This window comes from Vespa crabro, chromosome 18 (assembly GCF_910589235.1).
Source record: "Vespa crabro chromosome 18, iyVesCrab1.2, whole genome shotgun sequence".
NCBI classification, from domain to species: domain Eukaryota; kingdom Metazoa; phylum Arthropoda; class Insecta; order Hymenoptera; family Vespidae; genus Vespa; species Vespa crabro.
The window spans coordinates 3,962,461-3,982,978 of record NC_060972.1 but is presented as its reverse complement, the minus strand read 5'-3'; the positions used below and the strand labels follow the sequence as shown (position 1 = coordinate 3,982,978).

Sequence of the window (20,518 nt, the reverse complement as noted above, 5' to 3'; positions counted from 1 at the left end):
TCTCTCTCTTTCTCTCTCTCTCTCTCGTTCGCTTACGCACAGTTTTCTCCCACTCATCTTTCCAGTTTTATCCCTACCATTGGGTACTTGACGTATTCTCATTCTCCGGCTGTCACTTTGACGTTTTCTAGTGCAAGGAAAGAGCGCGTGTAAAGGCAATATAACATATATAAATCCGGTGTATGCCATTTCATTCTACCAAAACTGTTTCTCGTTCCGAGTCGGTGAGCTTTGAGATACACGCACGTTCGAATACGTGTTTGTAATAAAAGGTTAGGAATTCGGATAGTTAACCGGAAAAGAACGGTTATTGAAGAAAGAGAGATAGAGAGAAACAGGCAGATATAGATAGACAAATAAAGAGAGAGAGAGAGAGAGAGAGAGAGAGAGGAAATAGATATACAAGAGAAAGCTGTCGAAGAAGAAACCACGTACATAAACATTCTAATAAAAGAAAGAGAAAGATAGACATATACACACGCACACACACTTATATATATATATATATATATAGATATAGATATATCAGATTGAAGGAAAGTCGTTCGCCGCCGCACGTGCGTCTTCTTTGGAAGAAAGGATAGAGAAGGACAACGGTCGTCGAGCAGCGCCGTCGGCGTGTATCGTCGGCGCGACGTCGGTGAGAAGGAGTGCGAAGGAATCGAGGATACGCATTCGTGACTTTCTTCTCGTTCCGAAAACATCGCGTGGATAAATTTTTCAAAAAAGGAGGATAAATATACGACGTAAAGTGACGCAATAAATATATCGAATAAAAGGAGTGTGAGCCCATTAAAATCGACTCATCGTAGGCGCGACGCAGGACGTGCCTGGTTATATCCTTGCAAAGGTAAAAGGTACTGGAATATTAAAGAAGAGGAAGAGAGAAGGGAAGAGGAGGAAGAAGAAGAAGAAGAAGAAGAAGAAGAAGAAGAAGTAGAGGAAGATGTCGACGACGTTCCAGGAGAGTAAAATAACAACGGGTCCTCTTATGGAGGAGCCTAAGAAGAATGATTCCGATTCTTCTAAGAGCGAGGAAATGATTTCGACGATTAAACGGGAACACGATTCGACCGATGATTTCGAACGGGTCGAACCAGAGAATTTGTTGTTCGTTGGAGGAGGAGGAGGAGAAGGAGGAGGAGGAGACTTCCTTGGTAAGAAGGAAGAAGGAAGCTCATTTGGAAAAGAGGTAAAGGGAGAGGTTAAGGCGGAGGTGGAGGTGGAGAAAGAGGTGGAGAAGAAGAAGGAAGAGAAGGAGGTGCTGTCGAAGGAGGAGAAGGAGGAGGAAAAAGGTGAGAAAAAGGAAGGGGAGAAATCGGTAGAAAAAGAAAAATCAGAATCGTCGTCGTTGCCGGCGACAGTATCATCTACGACGGAACCGCCACGTGTCCAGGATCATCATCTAGGAGACTCGACGGATTTAAAAGTTCATACGGATCATCAGTTACCAAATATTACCAAACGTAGTTCCTTCCTAAACGAGGATCAGGAAGGTGAGGAGGAAGAGGAGGAAAAGGCCTTACCCGCCACCCCGCCACCTTCCGCTGATATCGAGAAATACAACTCCATGGCGGATCCGTTTCAACGGCCGGCAGGTAGGACAACTTCCGCGGAAGGGTTCAACCCCAGGGCGGCGACAGTCGCTTTCGTGGAAACCGAACGAGCCGCCGCATCATCGGCACCATCACCTCAGACCTTATCAACGAACAGTGCTGAGAACACCGTACTCCTTGATTTCTCCGAGAATACGAACGATTTAATAACAACCTCTACAATCTCAGATCAAACAAAAATGAATTTTGATCAGAGTTTAAATCCTATATCGAAAGATACGAATGAAAAAGAAGCATCCGTACCATCTTCCAACCTACTCGATCTTGATTCCTTCCAATCGACGACGACGACGACGACGACGACGACGACGACGACGACGACGACGACCATTACTCCACCTGTCCCTCCTACGAAAGTCAATACGGATAATACCGATCTTCTTTCTACCAGTAATCACGAAATTTTCGAGCACGTCGACGACGACAATATCACGAAGAACGATAAAAAAACTCTTGATGATCGTTGTAACGTTAACGAATCGGTCGACGTTTTACCGACGATCGCGAAGAAAGATCAAAACGACGTTAACGTTAACGACATTATCAAAGAAACGATCGCGACCGAATCAACGATTAAGAGGAAGGATCAGAACGACGATAAAACAATTAATTCCGATAAAAATGCCGAATCTAAATCTACTTCGATTGCTACTAAAACATCAACGAACGTGGCGCAAGACATTGGACATAAGGATGGAAGGTATTTTGATAAATCCAGAGATAAGATTCAAGAAATTGAAATCGCACCAAAGGAAATCTTCAGGGACATGGGACTCGGTAAGTTATATACGTATATACGCATATACGCGTATCTTATCGTTTAATCGTTTTAATACTCTAACCATTGATTGCATCATCATCGAAAATGATTTCGTGACACAGGTGCCGTACATATGTACATACATATTTACTGTCTATAAACATTTGTCATGAACGAAGAATCTTTTTCAAGGATATTTTAACATTCACGTAGAAAAAAATTAAAGGAAAGTAAGATGATAACATTGTTAATTTAAGTAATGCGAATATTTATCATTCTTTTTATTTTTCTTTCTCTCCTCTCTCTCTCTCTCTCTCTCTCTCTCTCTGTTTAATTTTTATAAATATAACTGTACTTTATTGATAACGTGATGCTTATACTAATAAGCTTAGATAAATGATATTATTCTATAAACTAAAATTTTCTTAGATTAAATTCGAGATCGAATTGCGAAATATTTTGTCATGGATGATGAGTCACTTTTCTAGAGGTTAAAATAAACTTAAAGGTTGATTCATAAGCGAATGAAGTGCGCCGAAGCGTGTACACACATTCGTGTATGTAAGTAGTTACTGACCGGCTCGGCTGACAACGAGAAGTATCAGATGAAGGAGGAGGAGAAGGAGGAGGAAGGAGAAAAAGGCAACGTGCATTTTTTCTTTCACGTTCCTTCTAACGAAAGGATTGATATGGGGGAGGGTATAAAGTAAGGTAGAGTCGCGTGACAAATATCTAAAAATAAAAATGATTGGTTGTCGTTGTGGAAAGGGAAGAAACAAAAAAAAATTTAAATGATACATTTACAAAATTCAAACATTCATTAAAACATTTTTATTCCATAGCAATAGCATCGATTTCAACAGTTCATCTTTTTGGGAAATCGTTTATTAAAAGTTTTACTTATAATAATGAGGTGAATGCCAAATTTTTTTTGTTATTTTCCATGGCGCATATATATATATATATATACATACATACATACATATATATATATATAACCATATATATATATATGGTTAATGTGCGCAGTTCTTCCCTCGATAGTCTGATGATATGAATAATTATTACCGTTACGTATATACATGTTAATCGCTCCACATGCTTATTGACCGCTATTCGTATAAGCTTGCTCTCGTCATAATTTAATTATATTCTTGCGATTAGACTTTGAGGATGAAAAGATTGGAGAAAGAATTAACAACAAGTAAATAATATCTCTATATTTTTTTTCTCTCTGATTTTTTTTTAATAGGGAAAGTACAGAGTGTGTTGTTTTTTTTTTTTTTTTTTTATGATTTTAAAAATCAATTACTTTCTGTCGAGACTTTTACGTCTTTTATTATTATTATTATTTTTTTTTTCAACTCATAAAAACGTCCCTAGGTGCGTAAAAATTTGCCTAAAATGTTGCTTCGAAAAAGAGCAATTGATTTTTAAAATATACGTACGATCACTTTTGACCGATCCTCTAAAAAGAATATATTTATATTCGATTAAAATAAAATGATTTGCAAGAGATATAGAAACGAGATCGTTTTCCATCTGTGGTCAATACACTTTAGATAATCATCTATTTACATTTTTCCCATCTCTTATCTATTCTTTGGTGTAATAATAATTATCGAAGAAATAAGACGAGAGAGTACGTAATGATAGCCTTTGGTGTAACTTAAAACCGTCTTAGTAAGTATTGATTACTACAGTTTATTGATCCGAACTCTCTGCAGTACTCAATAGGAGTATGTGACACACCTTTGTGCCAATGTTTCGTATTATACTCGGACATAATGACGTAATACTATCAATAAAAAGTGATCCACGGGAGGTATAAAATTAAATCTGTCAAGTCTATAATCATTATCAATATGACATCGTCGTATCTTTTCAAAGCAAAAAGGATATAATAGGAAAGTTTAAACGGCGATAATTGTGCAAGCTATTGAAAGATCAGAAATTCTTTTCCGTCTCGGAATTTTTTTACGCCGTTTTTTTTTTTGTTTTGTTTTTGTTTAACATCAACATAGGTATCTCTCTTTCTATATCTTTTTGTCAAGTACGATTTTCATAACTAACATATTTCTATTGTCCAATTATTTATATATGTATATATATATGAGTGGAAAACAGATCGCTGGTATTAAGTTTCTTCGAGAGAAATAGATCTCCAAGTATTTTTATTATAATGTAATATTTAGAATATATGCCTGTATATCGTATTATTTACAATATAAATTTAATAACAAAGTCGGTTTCATATTACGGTAGTTAATATCGACATTGTAAGTTTCGGTCGATATCATCGATATTCTTTTGTATCAACCGTGTAGAGAGTTCGCAATCGATATAGTAGGTTTCTGTATATCGAATGGGGTAACGAGTGAGAGAGAGACAGAGAAGAAGGGAGGGAAGAAATCTTCTTTTTCATTGTAACTTGAAGCAAATGCGTAATTTAAACAGAATTGCGTGTTAGATTCTTGCCAAAGAATTTCAAGGATTATTCTTGGCTCTCTAGTCAATTAATGTCAGACATTTAATGTCGGTCAACGTTGGCAGAGGTCTCGGCCAACGTTGATCCTCCTAATTTTCATTATTTTTCGGGCTTAGTCATCATTTGGTCTGGAAGCTGGACTAATGATAACCTCGAAAGGGAATTTCTTTATTATTTCAAATTTCCAATTTGCATTATACGATCGGATTTCAAATATTGGCAGCGTTTGAAATAATCGTGGCAGTGAAAATTCTTGAAGACCTTCGCGATATTGATTTCCTTTCGTGATATAATAATATCCAAGGAATTATAATTTTTTTTTCTTTTTATCAAAAGTTCAACCTAGAAATTTTTTGTATACTCGCAGTTTCTCTTTTACTCGTTGTCGGATAAAAAAGATCAATTGTTTTTTCTTTTTCTTTTTTCTTTTTTTTTTTTTTAGAAAATAACAAGTAAGCTCACATTATATTAATCTAGCGCACTTGATTCGTATTGCATATATTCCTTGCAAATTCACGCACAAAAGGTTAGGCTACAATAGGAGGGTTTGTCTTTAGTCGCGTGGGCGCCTACGTGTCTGCAAATTGTCATTCTAGTCCCTCCACCAGCAAAGTACTTTCCGACCCTTCCTTCTTCCTTGCTCACTCATTTATTCATAAAGCTCCCTCCGCTTTTAAAATTAACGCATGCGTTCTAGACAACATTTTACCAATCGATGTGTACGATCGAATAAATAGTACATGTTCGAATTAATACATTTATTATAGTTCTGCATGTTATAACCTATAATAATGTGTTTTTACAAAGAGACATCCGTAATATTATTTTGTTAAAGATTATACTGATAGAAAAGATATAGGTCGATAATGAAATCGATTCAAAAACACCCGCTAAGAAAGTAGATCCTAAATAGTTCGGAATATCGCCACGGGAGGCAATCGAAGCGCTGTCGGGGAAGGTAATATATCGATGCGCAGTGAGTGAGACAAGTAAAGGTGGAAAGGAACGAAGCAAAAGTATAATAAGAGAAGGGTGACGAGGAGATGGCGGTGATAGCATGGAACGGGAGAGGAGGTGGAGGGGGGAGGAGCGGGGATAGGATAGGATAGGATAGGATAGGATAGGATAGGATAGGATAGGATAGGATAGGATAGGATAGGATAGGATAGGATAGGATAGGATAGGATAGGATAGGATAGGATAGGATAGGATAGGATAGGATAGGATAGGATAGGATAGGATAGGATAGGATAGGATAGGATAGGATGAAGAGAAACAGAGCAAGTGAGTGAAAAGAGAAGAGAAGAGAAGAGAAGAGAAGAGTAGGGAGTTCCGCAGGAAGAGAAGGGGGATGGATGTAGGGAGGGGTCGGAGCTAAGCGCGGGTCGATAACAGCCTTCAGTTCTCGAACGACGCGCGCGACTCGGAAGTTTCCTTTTCGACGTATCAAATCCGTGAACGAAATAAATTCGAAGCATTTAAAAAGGCTTGTGAAAGGGATAACGCGGAGAGGGGAGAAAAAGAGAGGAGAAAGAAAGAAAGAAAAAAAAAAGAAAGAAAGGAAGCAAGGAAGAAAGAGAGAAAGAGAGAAATTCGGTGTGTCACAGGGTCGTATCTTTCGTAAGAAAGATACAGTAAAAAAAAGCAAAAAGAAACAGAAAAAGAAAGAGTCGACGAGAGCGACGGCGCAAGTACTACGGACTACTGGCGCGTCTCTCTTGTTTTTTTTTTCTGCGCCTCAACGTTGAGAAATTGCGTATCAGGTACGCCCAGTCTGTCGACTGTGCCGACCGATTCGGCAGGGGCGCTTCTTGAGGAAAAGAGAGAGAAAGGTATCAGCGCCGCGAGAGAGAGCTGACGAACGACAAACGAACCGAATTGTTTCGCAGTGCGGAGCGACACTTGCGTCCTCTCTCACTCTTTTCAATATATATACAATTCTATATGTATATATAATATTTGACTATCTCTTTCTTTCTCTTCTTCTCAAAAGATTATTCCATTTCGTTTATTCTCTTGTCGTCGTCGTCGTCGTCGTCGTCGTCGTGTCGTGTCGTGTCGTGTCGTGTCGTGTCGTGTCGTGTCGTGTCGTTTATCTTCGACGTTCTTCTTAACGAGTTTAAAGATTAAGGGACACACAGAAAAGTAACATTGTCATTTTTTTTTGTAGTCGTACGGTGTTTTGAACAACGACAATTACATTACTATTACTATTACCACCACCACCACCACTATTACCACCACTACCACCTCCTCCACCACCGCCACCATCAGCAGGACTCTTCGACGCGCAAGTAGTCGTCGAGTATACTTCGAGGAGTGTTAATAGTCGACTTTTTTACTTTTTGTGTGTGCGCGAGCGCTCTCTCTTTCTCTCTCTCTCTCTCTCTCTCTCTCTCTCGTTTTCTCTATCTTTCTCTCTTTGTTTCTCTTTGTCTCTCTCTCTCTTTCTCTTTCTCTCTCTGCAACAAAAGTAAGAGACGTAAAATGGATTCGGAGACTGTAGCACCGGCGTGCCCAATGCCGGAGAAAGAAAATTCCGCGCGGAAGAGCAACAACGATAGCAACGCAGTTATGACCAACGTCAATGCTGCTGGCGATCCTTGTTTCTGGAATATTCTTAATCCTAGTAAGATTTTCCTGTAGTATCACTTGTATTTTCACTATATACACACACACACGAACACATACATACACACTTTTCTTTTTCTTTTTTTCTTTTCATTCATTATTATAGACTTTATGGTATATACTATTTAGTTATTCATCGTTATCGGTCATTGTTGTTCTCATTGTCATCTTTTTTTCGTTTCTTCCTTTACGATTATTCGGGACAAAGTGCAGCGTGACGTCTAACGGAAAATTTATCGGGCTATATAAGATAATTTTCTAATACAATCCTTTATCTTTGTCTTCAAATTTTCTCTCTCTCTCTCTCTCTCTCTCTCTCTTTTCTTTTCTTTTCTTTTTTTTCTTAACCTTATTATCTATCAGCCGTCCTCGTGGATATAAAAAAAAAAAAAAAAAGACCCATCTACGCCATTTTTAAAGAACCATCGCGCTTTACCACGATGGAGACGAGAGAAAAGGGTCGGTCGATTCAGCTGCTGCGATTCCGGTCGTTCCTGTTCCACCGCGCGTACTTTGACTCGTCCGTTACACGTACACATAACATATACGAAGATCTAGAAAAAGAAACACAACGAGGGTCATGGTGTTACTAATGAGAAAATATCTTCTTAATGTGTTATTTACAATCTTTTTTTTCCCCTTTCTCTTTCTCCTTTTCTCTCTCTCTCTCTCTCTCTCTCTCTCTCTTTCTCTCTCCTTTTCTTTCTCTTTTTCTTTTTCTTTTTCTTCTTCTTCTTATGCTTAGTTTCACTTACCATCAATATCTTATCGACCTGACATCTATTCGACTTCGACTCTTTCATATCATGGAAATCAATAATACTTTCTTTTAGAAATTCTTATATTTTCTTTTTTTTTTTTTTTTTTTTTTATGTCACCCAACGGAGATACGCATACGCACACGAAAACACGCACATACTCGTTTTATTATTTATATCAATATTTGTGAGATTATTTTCTTTCTTTTTCTTTTCTCTTCTTTTATCTTTTTTTTCGATTCTCGTGTCATATCTTTTTATTTCAATAAAATTTTCTTAAATAAAAAGCTTACCACGTAGTTCTGTCCTGCGCAGTATAACGCTCTTGACTCTCGTAGTTGAAGTGTCCGGAATCTAAACTGGGTTATCGATCATTATATTAATTCTCGGATAAAAATTATTCTAGCCGTCTTTATCGATATTCTTTCGATACTTCTCTCACTTTTTTTCTTTTCTCTTTCTCTCTCCCTCTCCCTCCCATCCCTACCCTTCCCCTCCCTCTCTCCCTCCCTTCCTCTTTTTTTTAAATCAATAGTCCAACGTTTTCTTCCACAAGGATTGATAATTTTTTTTTTTTCAAATATATACATATTACGTTTTACATAATACAGATATATTTAGAAAGTAAATATAGTAAGTGTTTTGAGGAATTAATTCTCAATTTAGAGATTTCCTAGCCGTTTTCAAAATGGCGTCAGGTAGCGAAGTTCAAGGATCGTGATTCTATATTCTATATTTATTGTAGGTAATCGTCGTACGAATATATTCTTAGCAATTATCATCTTTATCTCTCTCTCTCTCTCTCTCTCTTTCTTTCTGATCATTTTTTTACAGTTTTGACCGATATTTATATTTAACAAAGATAAAATATTTATTTTAATCTTCTCGTTATCGCAGATAAGAAAAATAAAAAATATTTTAATATCGTTTCGAATTTTTACGCGAGATAATTATCAATGTTGCAACGATGCGGAAGATATTATTCTCTATTAATTTATTTTTTCTTTCTATTCTTCGTTATTCCCATAATATGTTAGAGAAGAAGAACGTTACAATAGAACGTTAGATCGTGGAAAAATCGAAAAACAATACTAAATGTTTTACTCTCGAATTAATCTTGTCGTGGATTGAAATTGATTATGTAATACTGTGCGCGATATCTCGGTGACAAAGGCAGAAAATGCACTTGTACTTTGTACGAAGTAGCTCGAATCTTTCTACAATAACCTGGATATATAAACATGTGTGTATGCGCCTGCGTGCATGCGTGAGTGCTGCGCGTTTTCAATGTGCGTGTGTGTGTTGTTATGTCACGATATCGTTAAGCAGTATTAAGTAGTTTTATCGATATCTTCTTTAAAAATGACTCATTGAAAATATTCCTGTTCCTTTCTTACCTGTTTTTTTTCCTTTTCCTTCTTTATTTTTCTTCTTCTTTTTTTTTTTTTTTTTTTTTTTCAAAAAAATTCTTTTTATGAAAATCCTAATTTAAACAACAGGAACAGATAAAGTATCTTATACTATTTTTACACTCAAGATAAAGTAAGCTTCATTATTTAATTTCTTTGTAAACTTTTACAAGAGAAACATTTTAACCGGTTTCCAATTTTCTGAACCGCTATCTAAATTTAACTTGTCAGTCAACGTGCAATTTCGAGGAATGTAATACTATATAGGAAGGAAAATCGCATTGTCTGTTCTTTTGTCTGAAAAATGCAGAAATTGAGAACTTGGAAACGACGATTGAAAGAAAATGTTAAAATTTCAATGCATTTCGAAATTCAGTTCATAACGCATTTTGTTTTATTATAATTTAGGTTTTCAATGAAAATCGAGAAACATGCGAATACATTTATGTAATATATACGATAATCTTTAAACAATAATTATTATATCTAATAATTATGATAGAATTAAAGTTTCTAAATGATATTAAAAAATCAATTACTCTTTATCGAGGCTTTTTATAGGCCAATTTATTTATTTATTTTTTTTCCCTCGATTGTAAAACTACAAGCCTATGAACTTTTGATCAACTCTGTATATATGATATATGTATATGTATTGGGTGTTATATATAATATGATATCTATGCCGTAATTATTATATTTTTTAAATTATCGCCATTTGATACAATTCGAAATTTAATAGGAGAACAGAAAGAGAACAAAAAAAAAAAGAGAGAGTAATAAAAAAGAAAGAAAAAAATAAAGAATACATGTTTACGTTTGGTGACTTGACAAAAGTGTATATATATATATATTTTTTTTATTTGCTACTATACGACTCTTACGTCAACGTCTCGTAGTTGAAAGATAAGGTTATGTAGTCTATTTTTCCTTTTTTCTTTTTTTTTTTTTTCTGAAAGAACGACCTTCGAAATATAGAACCCTATCTACACGTAACGATAAATTCGTCTTTTAAGCATTACAAGCATCGCTTTTAAGACGTAAATATGTATCATTATCATCCAAGAGAGAAAAGTGCATTGTAACGAACATCTGTCTTCTTTATGTATCTATGATCTACGTGATTATAAACTTTCACGCACAGTTTAGTTCACGTGCAAGATAAGTTTGAAACTTGTCAAATATCCTCGATTATATATTAATTTCGAAAAAGAACGTATAATATATGGGGGGGGGTTTTCTTCCAGGAAAGCGTTTTTTTTTTTCCAGGAAAGCGTTTTTTTTGACAGGACAGCGCATATGAAGCCTTTTGACAGGAAAACGTTTCATATATATATATATATATATTGAAAAATTATATAATTTGGTATTACGTACAAGCTGACATTTTGATACATAAAATTAATCAATTATGTCAGTAGAATAATGTTAATAATATTATTCGGAAAAAAAAAAAAATACAAACGCAGCATCATTTGGATATCTTTATTTTATTATTATTATTACTATTTTTAATCAAACCGATATATTTTTGTTTCATTAGATGGTTAATTCTCATCGACTGGGGACACATTCCGCAATATGGAAATTTTATTCTACATGATATTAATATAAAACCCGTGTGTAAAAAAGATCGATAATAGCATGATATGTATATATAAATATTTTTTTTTTTTTTTTTAATAATGAAACGAGATGCTCTAATGCTTTTTTTCCCTTAAAAGAATGCACAAGCTTTTATTAAACAAATATATCTCGCGAAGGGATACTACTACGGACACTGCACTTTGGTCTCCGATTATTCGTGGATGTAATCGAAAATTGAAAGTTTAAAATAAAAACATTAATTAATCAATCAATTTAATTAACAAAAAAAAAAAGAAAGATACACATATTCACATATGTGTATTATATTTTAAATAATTGAAATTTGTTGTTGTTCGTGTAACAAATAAAATATTATTCATATGCATTTTCATTAGTTCGATTATATCAATGAACGAATACATCGGAATAACATCATAAAATAAATTATACTTAACTTCCTTTTCGCATAATCTTTTATCGAATTACCGAGTAAATCGAGATTTAAATAATAATCATTATTCGAACGATACTCGTAATAAAATGAAGAAGCGGTGCACGCACAATGAACAATGCACTGAATTCTAAGTAATTAACAGTTCTCTAATGAATGACTATTATTATGATTAATAGCATTATGCGTATATAAAAGAATGAATCAAAAGTCTCTAGATAGGACAAAAGTTATTCGATGATTTTAAAAATCAATGATACTTTTTTGAGACTATTTGGGCTAATTGTTTTTTCCTTTTTTCTTTTTCTTTTTCTTTTTATAAATTGTAAAATTATAAACTTAGCTTGTAAAATTAAAATCCTAAAGGCAAGCCTTAATAATTTCGAAAAAAAAAAATTAATTGATTTTCGAAATCAAGACGCAACTTTTGACCGGTCTTAAGAACTTTTGGACCACTCTTATATAAACTCGCATATTTTATCACGAAATAATATTTCATCGCATTTTCATGGATCTTCTCATATTGATCAGTCACACAACGACAACAACAACAACAACAACAACAACATCATCATCAACAAATATAACAACAAAATAAAAAAAAAAAAAAAAAGAAAAAATGACCCACATCACATCGAATAACATTTGAATTCTAAATGGTGTTGGAAAATATGATGTTAACATATTTCTAATTGTCTTTTTTCCAGACGCATGGTTTAACCCCGAAAGACTGAATCCGAAAGGTAAGAAAGCAAGAATGTGCGAAGGTATTTGAACCTGCATAATATATGTATGTATGTATGTATGTATGTATGTATGTATGTATATATTTACGTATTTATTGAAAAGTAGATTAGATATATATGTAAATGTATATATGTTCCTATTTATATATATATATATATATATGTTTTTATATCCTATCAAAGTGTCCTCTGCGATATTTTATTTATAATTTTTACGACGTTTGGATGGATCATGGCATTCGATCTGGTTTTTTTATTTTTTTTTTATTTTTTTTATTTTTTTCTAAATAGGATGAAAAAACCATGATAAGGGAGAACAAGAGAGAAAGATACAAAATTTGACGTTAGATAGTAACAACCTATTTTTAGATCTGTCAAGTTAACAGATAATTGACGGAAAAAAAAGAAAAAAAGAAAAAAAAACAAAATTCTCGATTATTTTTAGTTGATTTAATTTGACCTCTATACAGCTTTCCTAAATACTTTCCAATAATTATGTTATCGATAATTTTACGAGAGAAAAAAAATAATCTATCGTGTTTCAATTATTTGTAATAATATTACAGGTGGCGAGACAAGTGTTTTAAAAAATGTGATCTACAAAATTTTCGAGTACTCCTTTATCGAGACTCCTTAGGTTAATTTTTGTTTTTATCGAATTGTTAAACTACAAAATTCCTAGGAACTTTTACCCTATTCTATAATATTAATCTTTTATAACTCAATATTTTCATTATATATGAAAAGAAAATTATATAATTTATCAATATAACAAATATGCTTAAAAAAAAATCGTTAACTTTCCGATACGAAAAAAACAAAAAATTAACAAGCAAAAAAAAACTGACAAATAAAAATAAAACTGAAAAAAATACATATGACATATATATATATATGTATATGTATGTATGTATGCATGCATACATATATACGTGTATCTATAAAGACGCATATATGCGCCCTCTTACGTCGTTTGCTCGATCTCTCGGATAAAACTAAATATAACGTGTGGCCAGGTTCGTTGGCTCTAAGCCAGATTTTCGAAGGCTTGTCTCTCTCTCTTTCTGGGAGATTTTCGAGTCGGCTGGTTTCCTTGGCCCGGTGTCGTCAAGCCGAGTGCGTCTTCGCGTAATACCGTTCGCCCACCTAATCCAAGGATCGATACGATTTTATCGCGACCTCGTGCGTGTCTCGATTGTCGTCTCTTTCTCTCTCTCTATCTCTATCTCTGTGTATGTGTATATATATGTCTCTCTCTCTCTCTTTTTTTCTTTCTCTCCCTTTTTGTCTGTCCGACTGTCTGACTGAGTTGCGCCTTTTAGAGCCCCTTCTTTCTCGTCCTTGTTTCTCCTCTTCCTCTTCCTTCTCTTTCTTATTCCTCGTTTAATTTAACAACGTCTCGATCTATTTCCAAATTGTGACCGTAGTTATCTACCTCAACGTTCTTTCGTAATTGGTCAATCTGGTTGGAAACAACAAAAAGGAAAAAGAAAAAAGAAAAGAAGAAAAAAGATAAAAAAAAAAAAAATAAGAGAGAGAGAGAGACAAAGTAACAATCATTGAACATTCTTCAAATTTTTCTCTTTGACGGACTTGGATTATTATTTACGCGTGGATTATTTACTTTCTACGAAAATATGGCTATCACGAAGAAAACACGTGAGTAATTCTTATTCAATGAGAGAGAACGTTTAACATGTTTAATTCATTATACTCTTAACATGAATTTTCATTCATTCGTATGTAACATTAAAGCAATGACCGGTACGTCAAAAAAAGATAATTTATAAATTGTAATTATTACGACGGTGTTTATTTTTATATTTGTATATTCGTCGATCGAGAGAGATTGGAATTTGAAATGAATTATTAGCGAAAGATATTGGAGAAACGAAACGCCTTTTAACTTTTTTGAATTTATTAAAATACACAAAGATTTTAAGGAGTTCGTTCGTTAAAAAAAAAAAAAAAGTGTTTTCGATTTAAGAAGTATCGAACATAATTATATTTAATTGAGAAGAAGACAAAAAAAAAATTACTAATTAAATGATGTTGCTCATATTGTGTGAAATATAAAATTCGATAATGTTTGATAAATAATATTTCTTTAAAGAACTATTTTTGAAATAATCCTCAAGAATTTTAGAACCTCTTACATAAATATTCTTTTTTTTCTTGGAACGTCCCATAAAATAGATTTGTTCACGTGTTAACACACACGTTTTAATCTTATGTTAGAATCTGGAAGATTGTATATATATATATGCATCTATATGTACACGTTCTATATATACGTGTATTTGTATGTAGGTCTCTCTCTCTCTCTCTCTCTCTCTCTCTCTCTCTATTTCTATATATATATATATATATATATATATATATATATATATATATAGAAGAAAGAGAAAGAGAGTATACATATTCTCTACATTATTCATGACGTACCGTAACATAGGTTGGTTGCACTCAAGACGATAAAACGTCCACCTTGAATGAATTCATCCCTTAGCCAAATAACAAAAACAACCTAATATTACATATATATATATATATATATATATATATATATATATATATGAAATATTTTTTAAGTTTATATTTTTATATCCATGTCCTTTTTTTAATATTTATTATACTTAAAACACTCACTTTTATATAAAAATAATTTTATGTAAAATAATAAATTTGTTGAATAGAATTCTCTCAAACAAAAAAGATAATCATTTCAATAACGTATAAAGGAAATCTAAAAAAAGATATCATTAATATTCTACGTTGAGTACAAACCGAATAACGTTCTTTTAATAAGAACTCGATGGTGGTTAATTGTTATGCATCAGGAAGCATTTGAAAATATCGGTACAGTAGCCAATAAAGGAGTAGGAAGATTTTTTTTTTTGCAAGTATAGAGAGAGCCAAAAGTTACTAAGTGGTTTCGAAAATCAATTTTTTTCTTTCGTTGAGACTCTTTATAGGCTACTTTTTTTTTCTTTTCTTTTTTTTTTTTTTTTTTTTGTAGATAGTAAAATTTCGCAAGTTTCGTTCGTAAAATTAGAAGTTTAATATTGTGTCTAAAAAGCCTTGAGAAAGAGTAATTGGTTTTCAAAATCAGTTAGATAGATACTTTTGACCGGGATTGCATTTTTAACTACAAATCTCAAGCCATTACGGGGTTTTAAAATGTTTTAAGCCTGAAGAAAGGAGTAAAGATAAGAATAATATTTCGTCTACGTGATAATGACATCGTTTCCGATCATTCACCGCACCTCGTTCATCGGTCGATCGTTGACTGCTAAAAATATTTCTTAAGTAGTCTCTACTCACATTTACAAAGACGAGTTCAACAGCTCTCTCTCTCTCTCTCTCTCTCTCTCTCTCTCTCTCTCCTCCCTCTCTCATCATATTATGGATTACGTCTGGTTAAAGCAAAACATGTTAGAAGAATGGTTGAAAATGTTTGATATAATTCTGAATAGTCTAGGGATGCATGTAAATCATTTGTATATATGTATCAAAGATTTGGCAAACGTTGAAAGAAAATCTCTGGCTTCTCGCTGGTCCGAGAGCTACAGATTTATTAGGAGTGTGGTAAAACTGAATCATCGCCAAATGAAATTGCGAAATTCTTTATGCCTGCTTCAGGACGAGAGAGAGAGGGAGAGAGAGAGAGAGAGAGAGAGAGAGAGAGAGAGAGTGTGTGTGTGTCTAGATTACTCGCCAGCTTATTCCTACGTTCTAATTGTATTTATTATTAGAATTCTACGTATTTGGTGATATTTCTTATAAGAATAATATGAAAAATGTTAGAGAGAAGTTGAAGGATTTGTAGAAATCGATTAGGATTTCGCTTTATGTAAACTTTAAGAGAAGAACATGATAATATATATATATATATATATATTTACAGAATGACAAAAATATATATTCAATCTCTATAAACATGTTATTAAAAATAGCTAGAAAACTTTCCCTCGGTAATATATTATAAAATTGGAAAGTTCTTATTTTTGAAATATACAATGTGTCGCACTTTATAGTTAACACGGTTACCGTGGAAATCGGTGATGGCGTTGTTATCGTTCGGACCACGCGGCGGCCCGGTGTGATATATTCGCTTCCGTAATCGCGCGTGCGCTCGCATACACAACGCACGTAGCATTTTACGACGTCTTAAAAATTTCTTGTGAGAAAGTATACAGCGCTTCGATAATGACAAGAAAAAACGTATATAAAACTTCGGTGAAAGTTTTGCCGGATGAGAATGAGAATGCCGGTGAGTTTTATTTTATTTTTTTTTAAATAAATAAATATATATATATATGTATATATATATAAAATGTTTACTCTGTTATATTTATCGCAACAGATGCATCAAATTAACATATGGTCGAAAGAACACGCGACTTAAATTTCAATCATTTTACAAACGATAATATTAAATTATTGATATATATGTATTTAATATAAATCGTTTTGATTTAATATAAAAAAATATAATAAATTCTATATTAACTTAAAGAAAATTTGAAAATAAAATACGAATCGTTCCTCGTAACAATTCGTCGTTAGAAAGTAGTGTTTCATTTAAATAAGTAAAACGACGAAATTGAAAGTTTCTATGAAAAATCTCTTATTGTTTTCTTTTTTTCTTTTTTTTTCTTTTTTTTTTTTTTTTTTATTCATTCATTTTATATAGGTTTAAATAATAATTTAATAAATTTTAACTTGGAAATTTATTCTAATCTCCAGATTATTTTATTATAATGATCATCTAATTACTGTGAGTAGGAATTAAGAATAGAAAAGGATTGGATAATAGAAGAGAAAAACAAAAGAGAGGAAGAAAAAATGAGGTATAGTAGAAAAAAGAGAATAAAGGGGAAGACTGCTAAGGGTTATTAGACTGTAACAGAATAACAGTTACGATTCATCCTCTTCAACGGGGAAACTGACTGTTCAATGCAACTACTCGTTTAACGCTTTTATGTCGAGGAAAGCATTTCACGGAGATAACGTTTCCGTCTTTTATGTGGTTTATTTTTAGTTTGTAGAAGTATTTCTAGTAGAAGAGGATTCACCAAGTCCATTTATTACTTCATGGTAATAACGATAATAATAATAATAATAATAATAATAATAATAATAATAATGATATTTGATAACAAAATAAAAAAGCAAATATTTACTTTACACAGGGTTTAGTTTTTATTTGCACCAATTTTAATGAACATTTTATAATTTCTATATTTAATTATATTTAATGTTAATTGTATTGACATGAATGAACAAATGAAAATATTTGATATTATATAAATAAATATTATCGATGTTATTGTTATATGTGAAATGTGTAATAGTACAAAAGTAGCAATGTGATTTGTAAAAATAAATAAAATTGATGTGTATCCTAATTTTATGAGCCTATAGTAATCGTAATGAAATAATAAATGTAATTTCCTTTACTTACAGTGGCCACTCTTATCTACTGGCGCGATCCAAAAAAATCGGGAGCTGTCTTCGGTGCGACCTTAGGATTGCTTTTGTCGCTGGCCTACTTCAGTCTGATCAGCGTACTTGCTTATTTATCATTACTCATTCTTATCGCCACGGTAGCCTTTCGTATTTACAAAAGTGTACTTCAGGCTATTCAAAAAACTTCAGATGGACATCCGTTTAAGTAAGTTTATACTTTGTTCAAAATTTTTAGTTTACGTTTAAAAAGATTTTGTAATAATACTTTTGTCTAATTCTTTTTTTCTGTTTTCTTTTCTTTTTTTTTTTTTTTTTTTGTTTTCTTTTTTCTTTTTAGATATGTTCTTGACTTAGATCTTACATTACCCACCGAAAAGGTGCACGAACTCGCGGATATTGCAGTAGCTCATGTAAATGCAACTATCAGCGAATTACGCAGACTCTTCCTAGTAGAGGACATCGTCGATTCGCTCAAATTTGGGGTTTTACTTTGGTGCTTCACTTACATTGGCTCATGGTTCAATGGAATGACTTTAATAATCATTGGTCAGTGGATAAAAATAATGAGTAGTTTGTTGGAGCTATGAAATTGTTACACTTTTACGATATTGTGTTTCAGGTGTCGTCGCACTTTTCACGCTACCAAAAGTGTATGAAACGAATAAAACACAAATCGATGAGAATTTGGCTCTGGTTAAGGGAAAAGTCGATGAGTTTACTGCCAAGTACGTGATTGAAAAAAAATGATCTTTTTTCTTTCTTTTTCTTTTTTTTTTTTAAGAAATATGTAATATAAGAAAGATGTATGTGTATTTAACTATTTTCATATCATTTTGTGATAGGATAAAAGCAGCCATCCCTCTAGTTAAAAAACCTGAGCCAACGAAAGAGGATTAAAAGAATCGCATACACGATGAGATATTTCAGCAAGAACGTTTGATAAGAACAGTAAGGATCATAATGTAAAGGCATAAGAAATGCAGAAAGTGAAATGAAAGAGAGTAACAGCGCGTGTGGATAGAACAATATGAACGCAAAATGAAGAGAAATTGCAGAAGCTTGATTGGTTGAATGTATGCGCTGCGATTGCTTGAAAAAAAAAAAAAAAATGTAGGAAAGCGAAATTGTGAACAAGAATGTCACATATGTTGAATCTTTGTCGGGATGCGTTAAAAAAAGAGAGAGAAACTGCTCTTTTTAAGAAAAGCTACGAGAAAAAGAAAATCGATCAAAGATTCAACGTTCATGCATTCATTGACATTTTGTTCACAAGTATCTTTATTATGAAAGACAGAAAGGTATATAATGCTTAGCAATTAATCAATCATTCATTAACTATGATACAATGGTGGCATATTTTAACTAGCTGTAATAATGCAATCTCTATGCGAGGATACTTTTTAGAAATCTGTTTCGTCGTAATCTTTAACTAACGTGTTTCATAATTATCGCAAATTTTCGATATCCTTCTTCACTTTACGTCCACTTGTTTTTGGTACTACTTCACATCATTGATGTAAAGCTATTGTAAGCGTTAATATACATGCTTAATGTATATATACATTATATTATGTGATTTATTATCAAGAACAAGGGGTACTGTTGTACAACATATGATAGTTTTAAGTTTTCTTTTAATAAATGAGTTTTTCCTTTTCTTTTATCAAATGATTTTGAAAACAACAATATAATGTGTAACAGTTCCCCTTCCGCAGTGTCTTATGTTGTTTGTTAGCGCGTTTAAAAATCGAGAGAAATTATAATGCAAATTATACAGTGTATATTATGTCTAACGACGTTGACAGTTACATAATATTATCATAATTACCATTATTAATTATAATTAAATTTTTAATATATGTATATATAACAGGGTAAACCTATCCAATTCAGTGATATTAAAATTTTCTTAAAGAGATGAAAGTGTATGATTTATAAATATGTGATAACAAAAATTTAATATTTAATTATATAGAAAAATCATGTAATTATTATTTTTAATGGAACGCATTAATTATCAAGAGAGAGAGAAAAAAAAAAGAAACGTTTATTAAAAATAAAACTTGTCAATTTTTGTTGTTTGATCGATGCAGACATTCTAACTATGATGGCTGTTGCGGAACTAGGTAGGTTTCCCTGATATCTGTCTGCATGTATATGTATAATGTGAAAAATACATTATATATTATATGTGTATAATGAAAAATGACAAACATTTAATTGTAAAATTGTTGCACGATAACAGGAGGCGGAACACGTTAGACAACAAAAAATAAAAATGTCACTTTATATTATATCATGGTACCTATCTAGGCCAAGACCACATGTTTGTATTAAAAATTGACAGCAAAATGTTGACAATGTGAAATGTAATACGCGTATCGCTTCTTGAAGTTCCCATTATTGCATCTGCATCCATACGATTAATTTATAAATAAAATTACATTGAATAAGATATATAAATTGTATTGTTTCTATTCTCTGCCGTGTTTTCGAACATATCCATATCCAATATTTCTTTGAGGAATATGAACAAAAAAAAAATCACATTAATTTTAAGTATTCAATGTTTATTTAATTTATATTCGATATAATCGTAT

The 20,518-nt window shown here is 32.6% G+C and overlaps 1 protein-coding gene across 8 annotated transcripts; it reads left to right on the top strand.

The window, feature by feature from the left end:
- Positions 1-86: 86 nt before the first annotated feature.
- LOC124430440 (reticulon-1-A) lies at positions 87-20,375 on the top strand. Of its 8 annotated transcripts, none has more exons than XM_046977003.1 (7): positions 6,252-6,627; positions 7,339-7,493; positions 12,408-12,443; positions 17,916-18,123; positions 18,256-18,464; positions 18,538-18,643; positions 18,761-20,375. In XM_046977003.1, exons 2-7 carry the CDS (start codon positions 7,352-7,354, stop codon positions 18,813-18,815), a joined length of 756 nt encoding a protein of 251 aa, XP_046832959.1. In that variant the 5' UTR covers positions 6,252-6,627; positions 7,339-7,351; the 3' UTR covers positions 18,816-20,375. The 8 variants fall into 8 exon arrangements, with proteins under 8 accessions (XP_046832956.1, XP_046832955.1, XP_046832960.1 ...); XM_046977002.1 differs by having other exon boundaries at positions 6,253-6,460; positions 7,035-7,493; XM_046977001.1 differs by having other exon boundaries at positions 6,253-6,627; positions 7,035-7,493.
- The last annotated feature ends 143 nt before the right edge of the window (positions 20,376-20,518 follow it).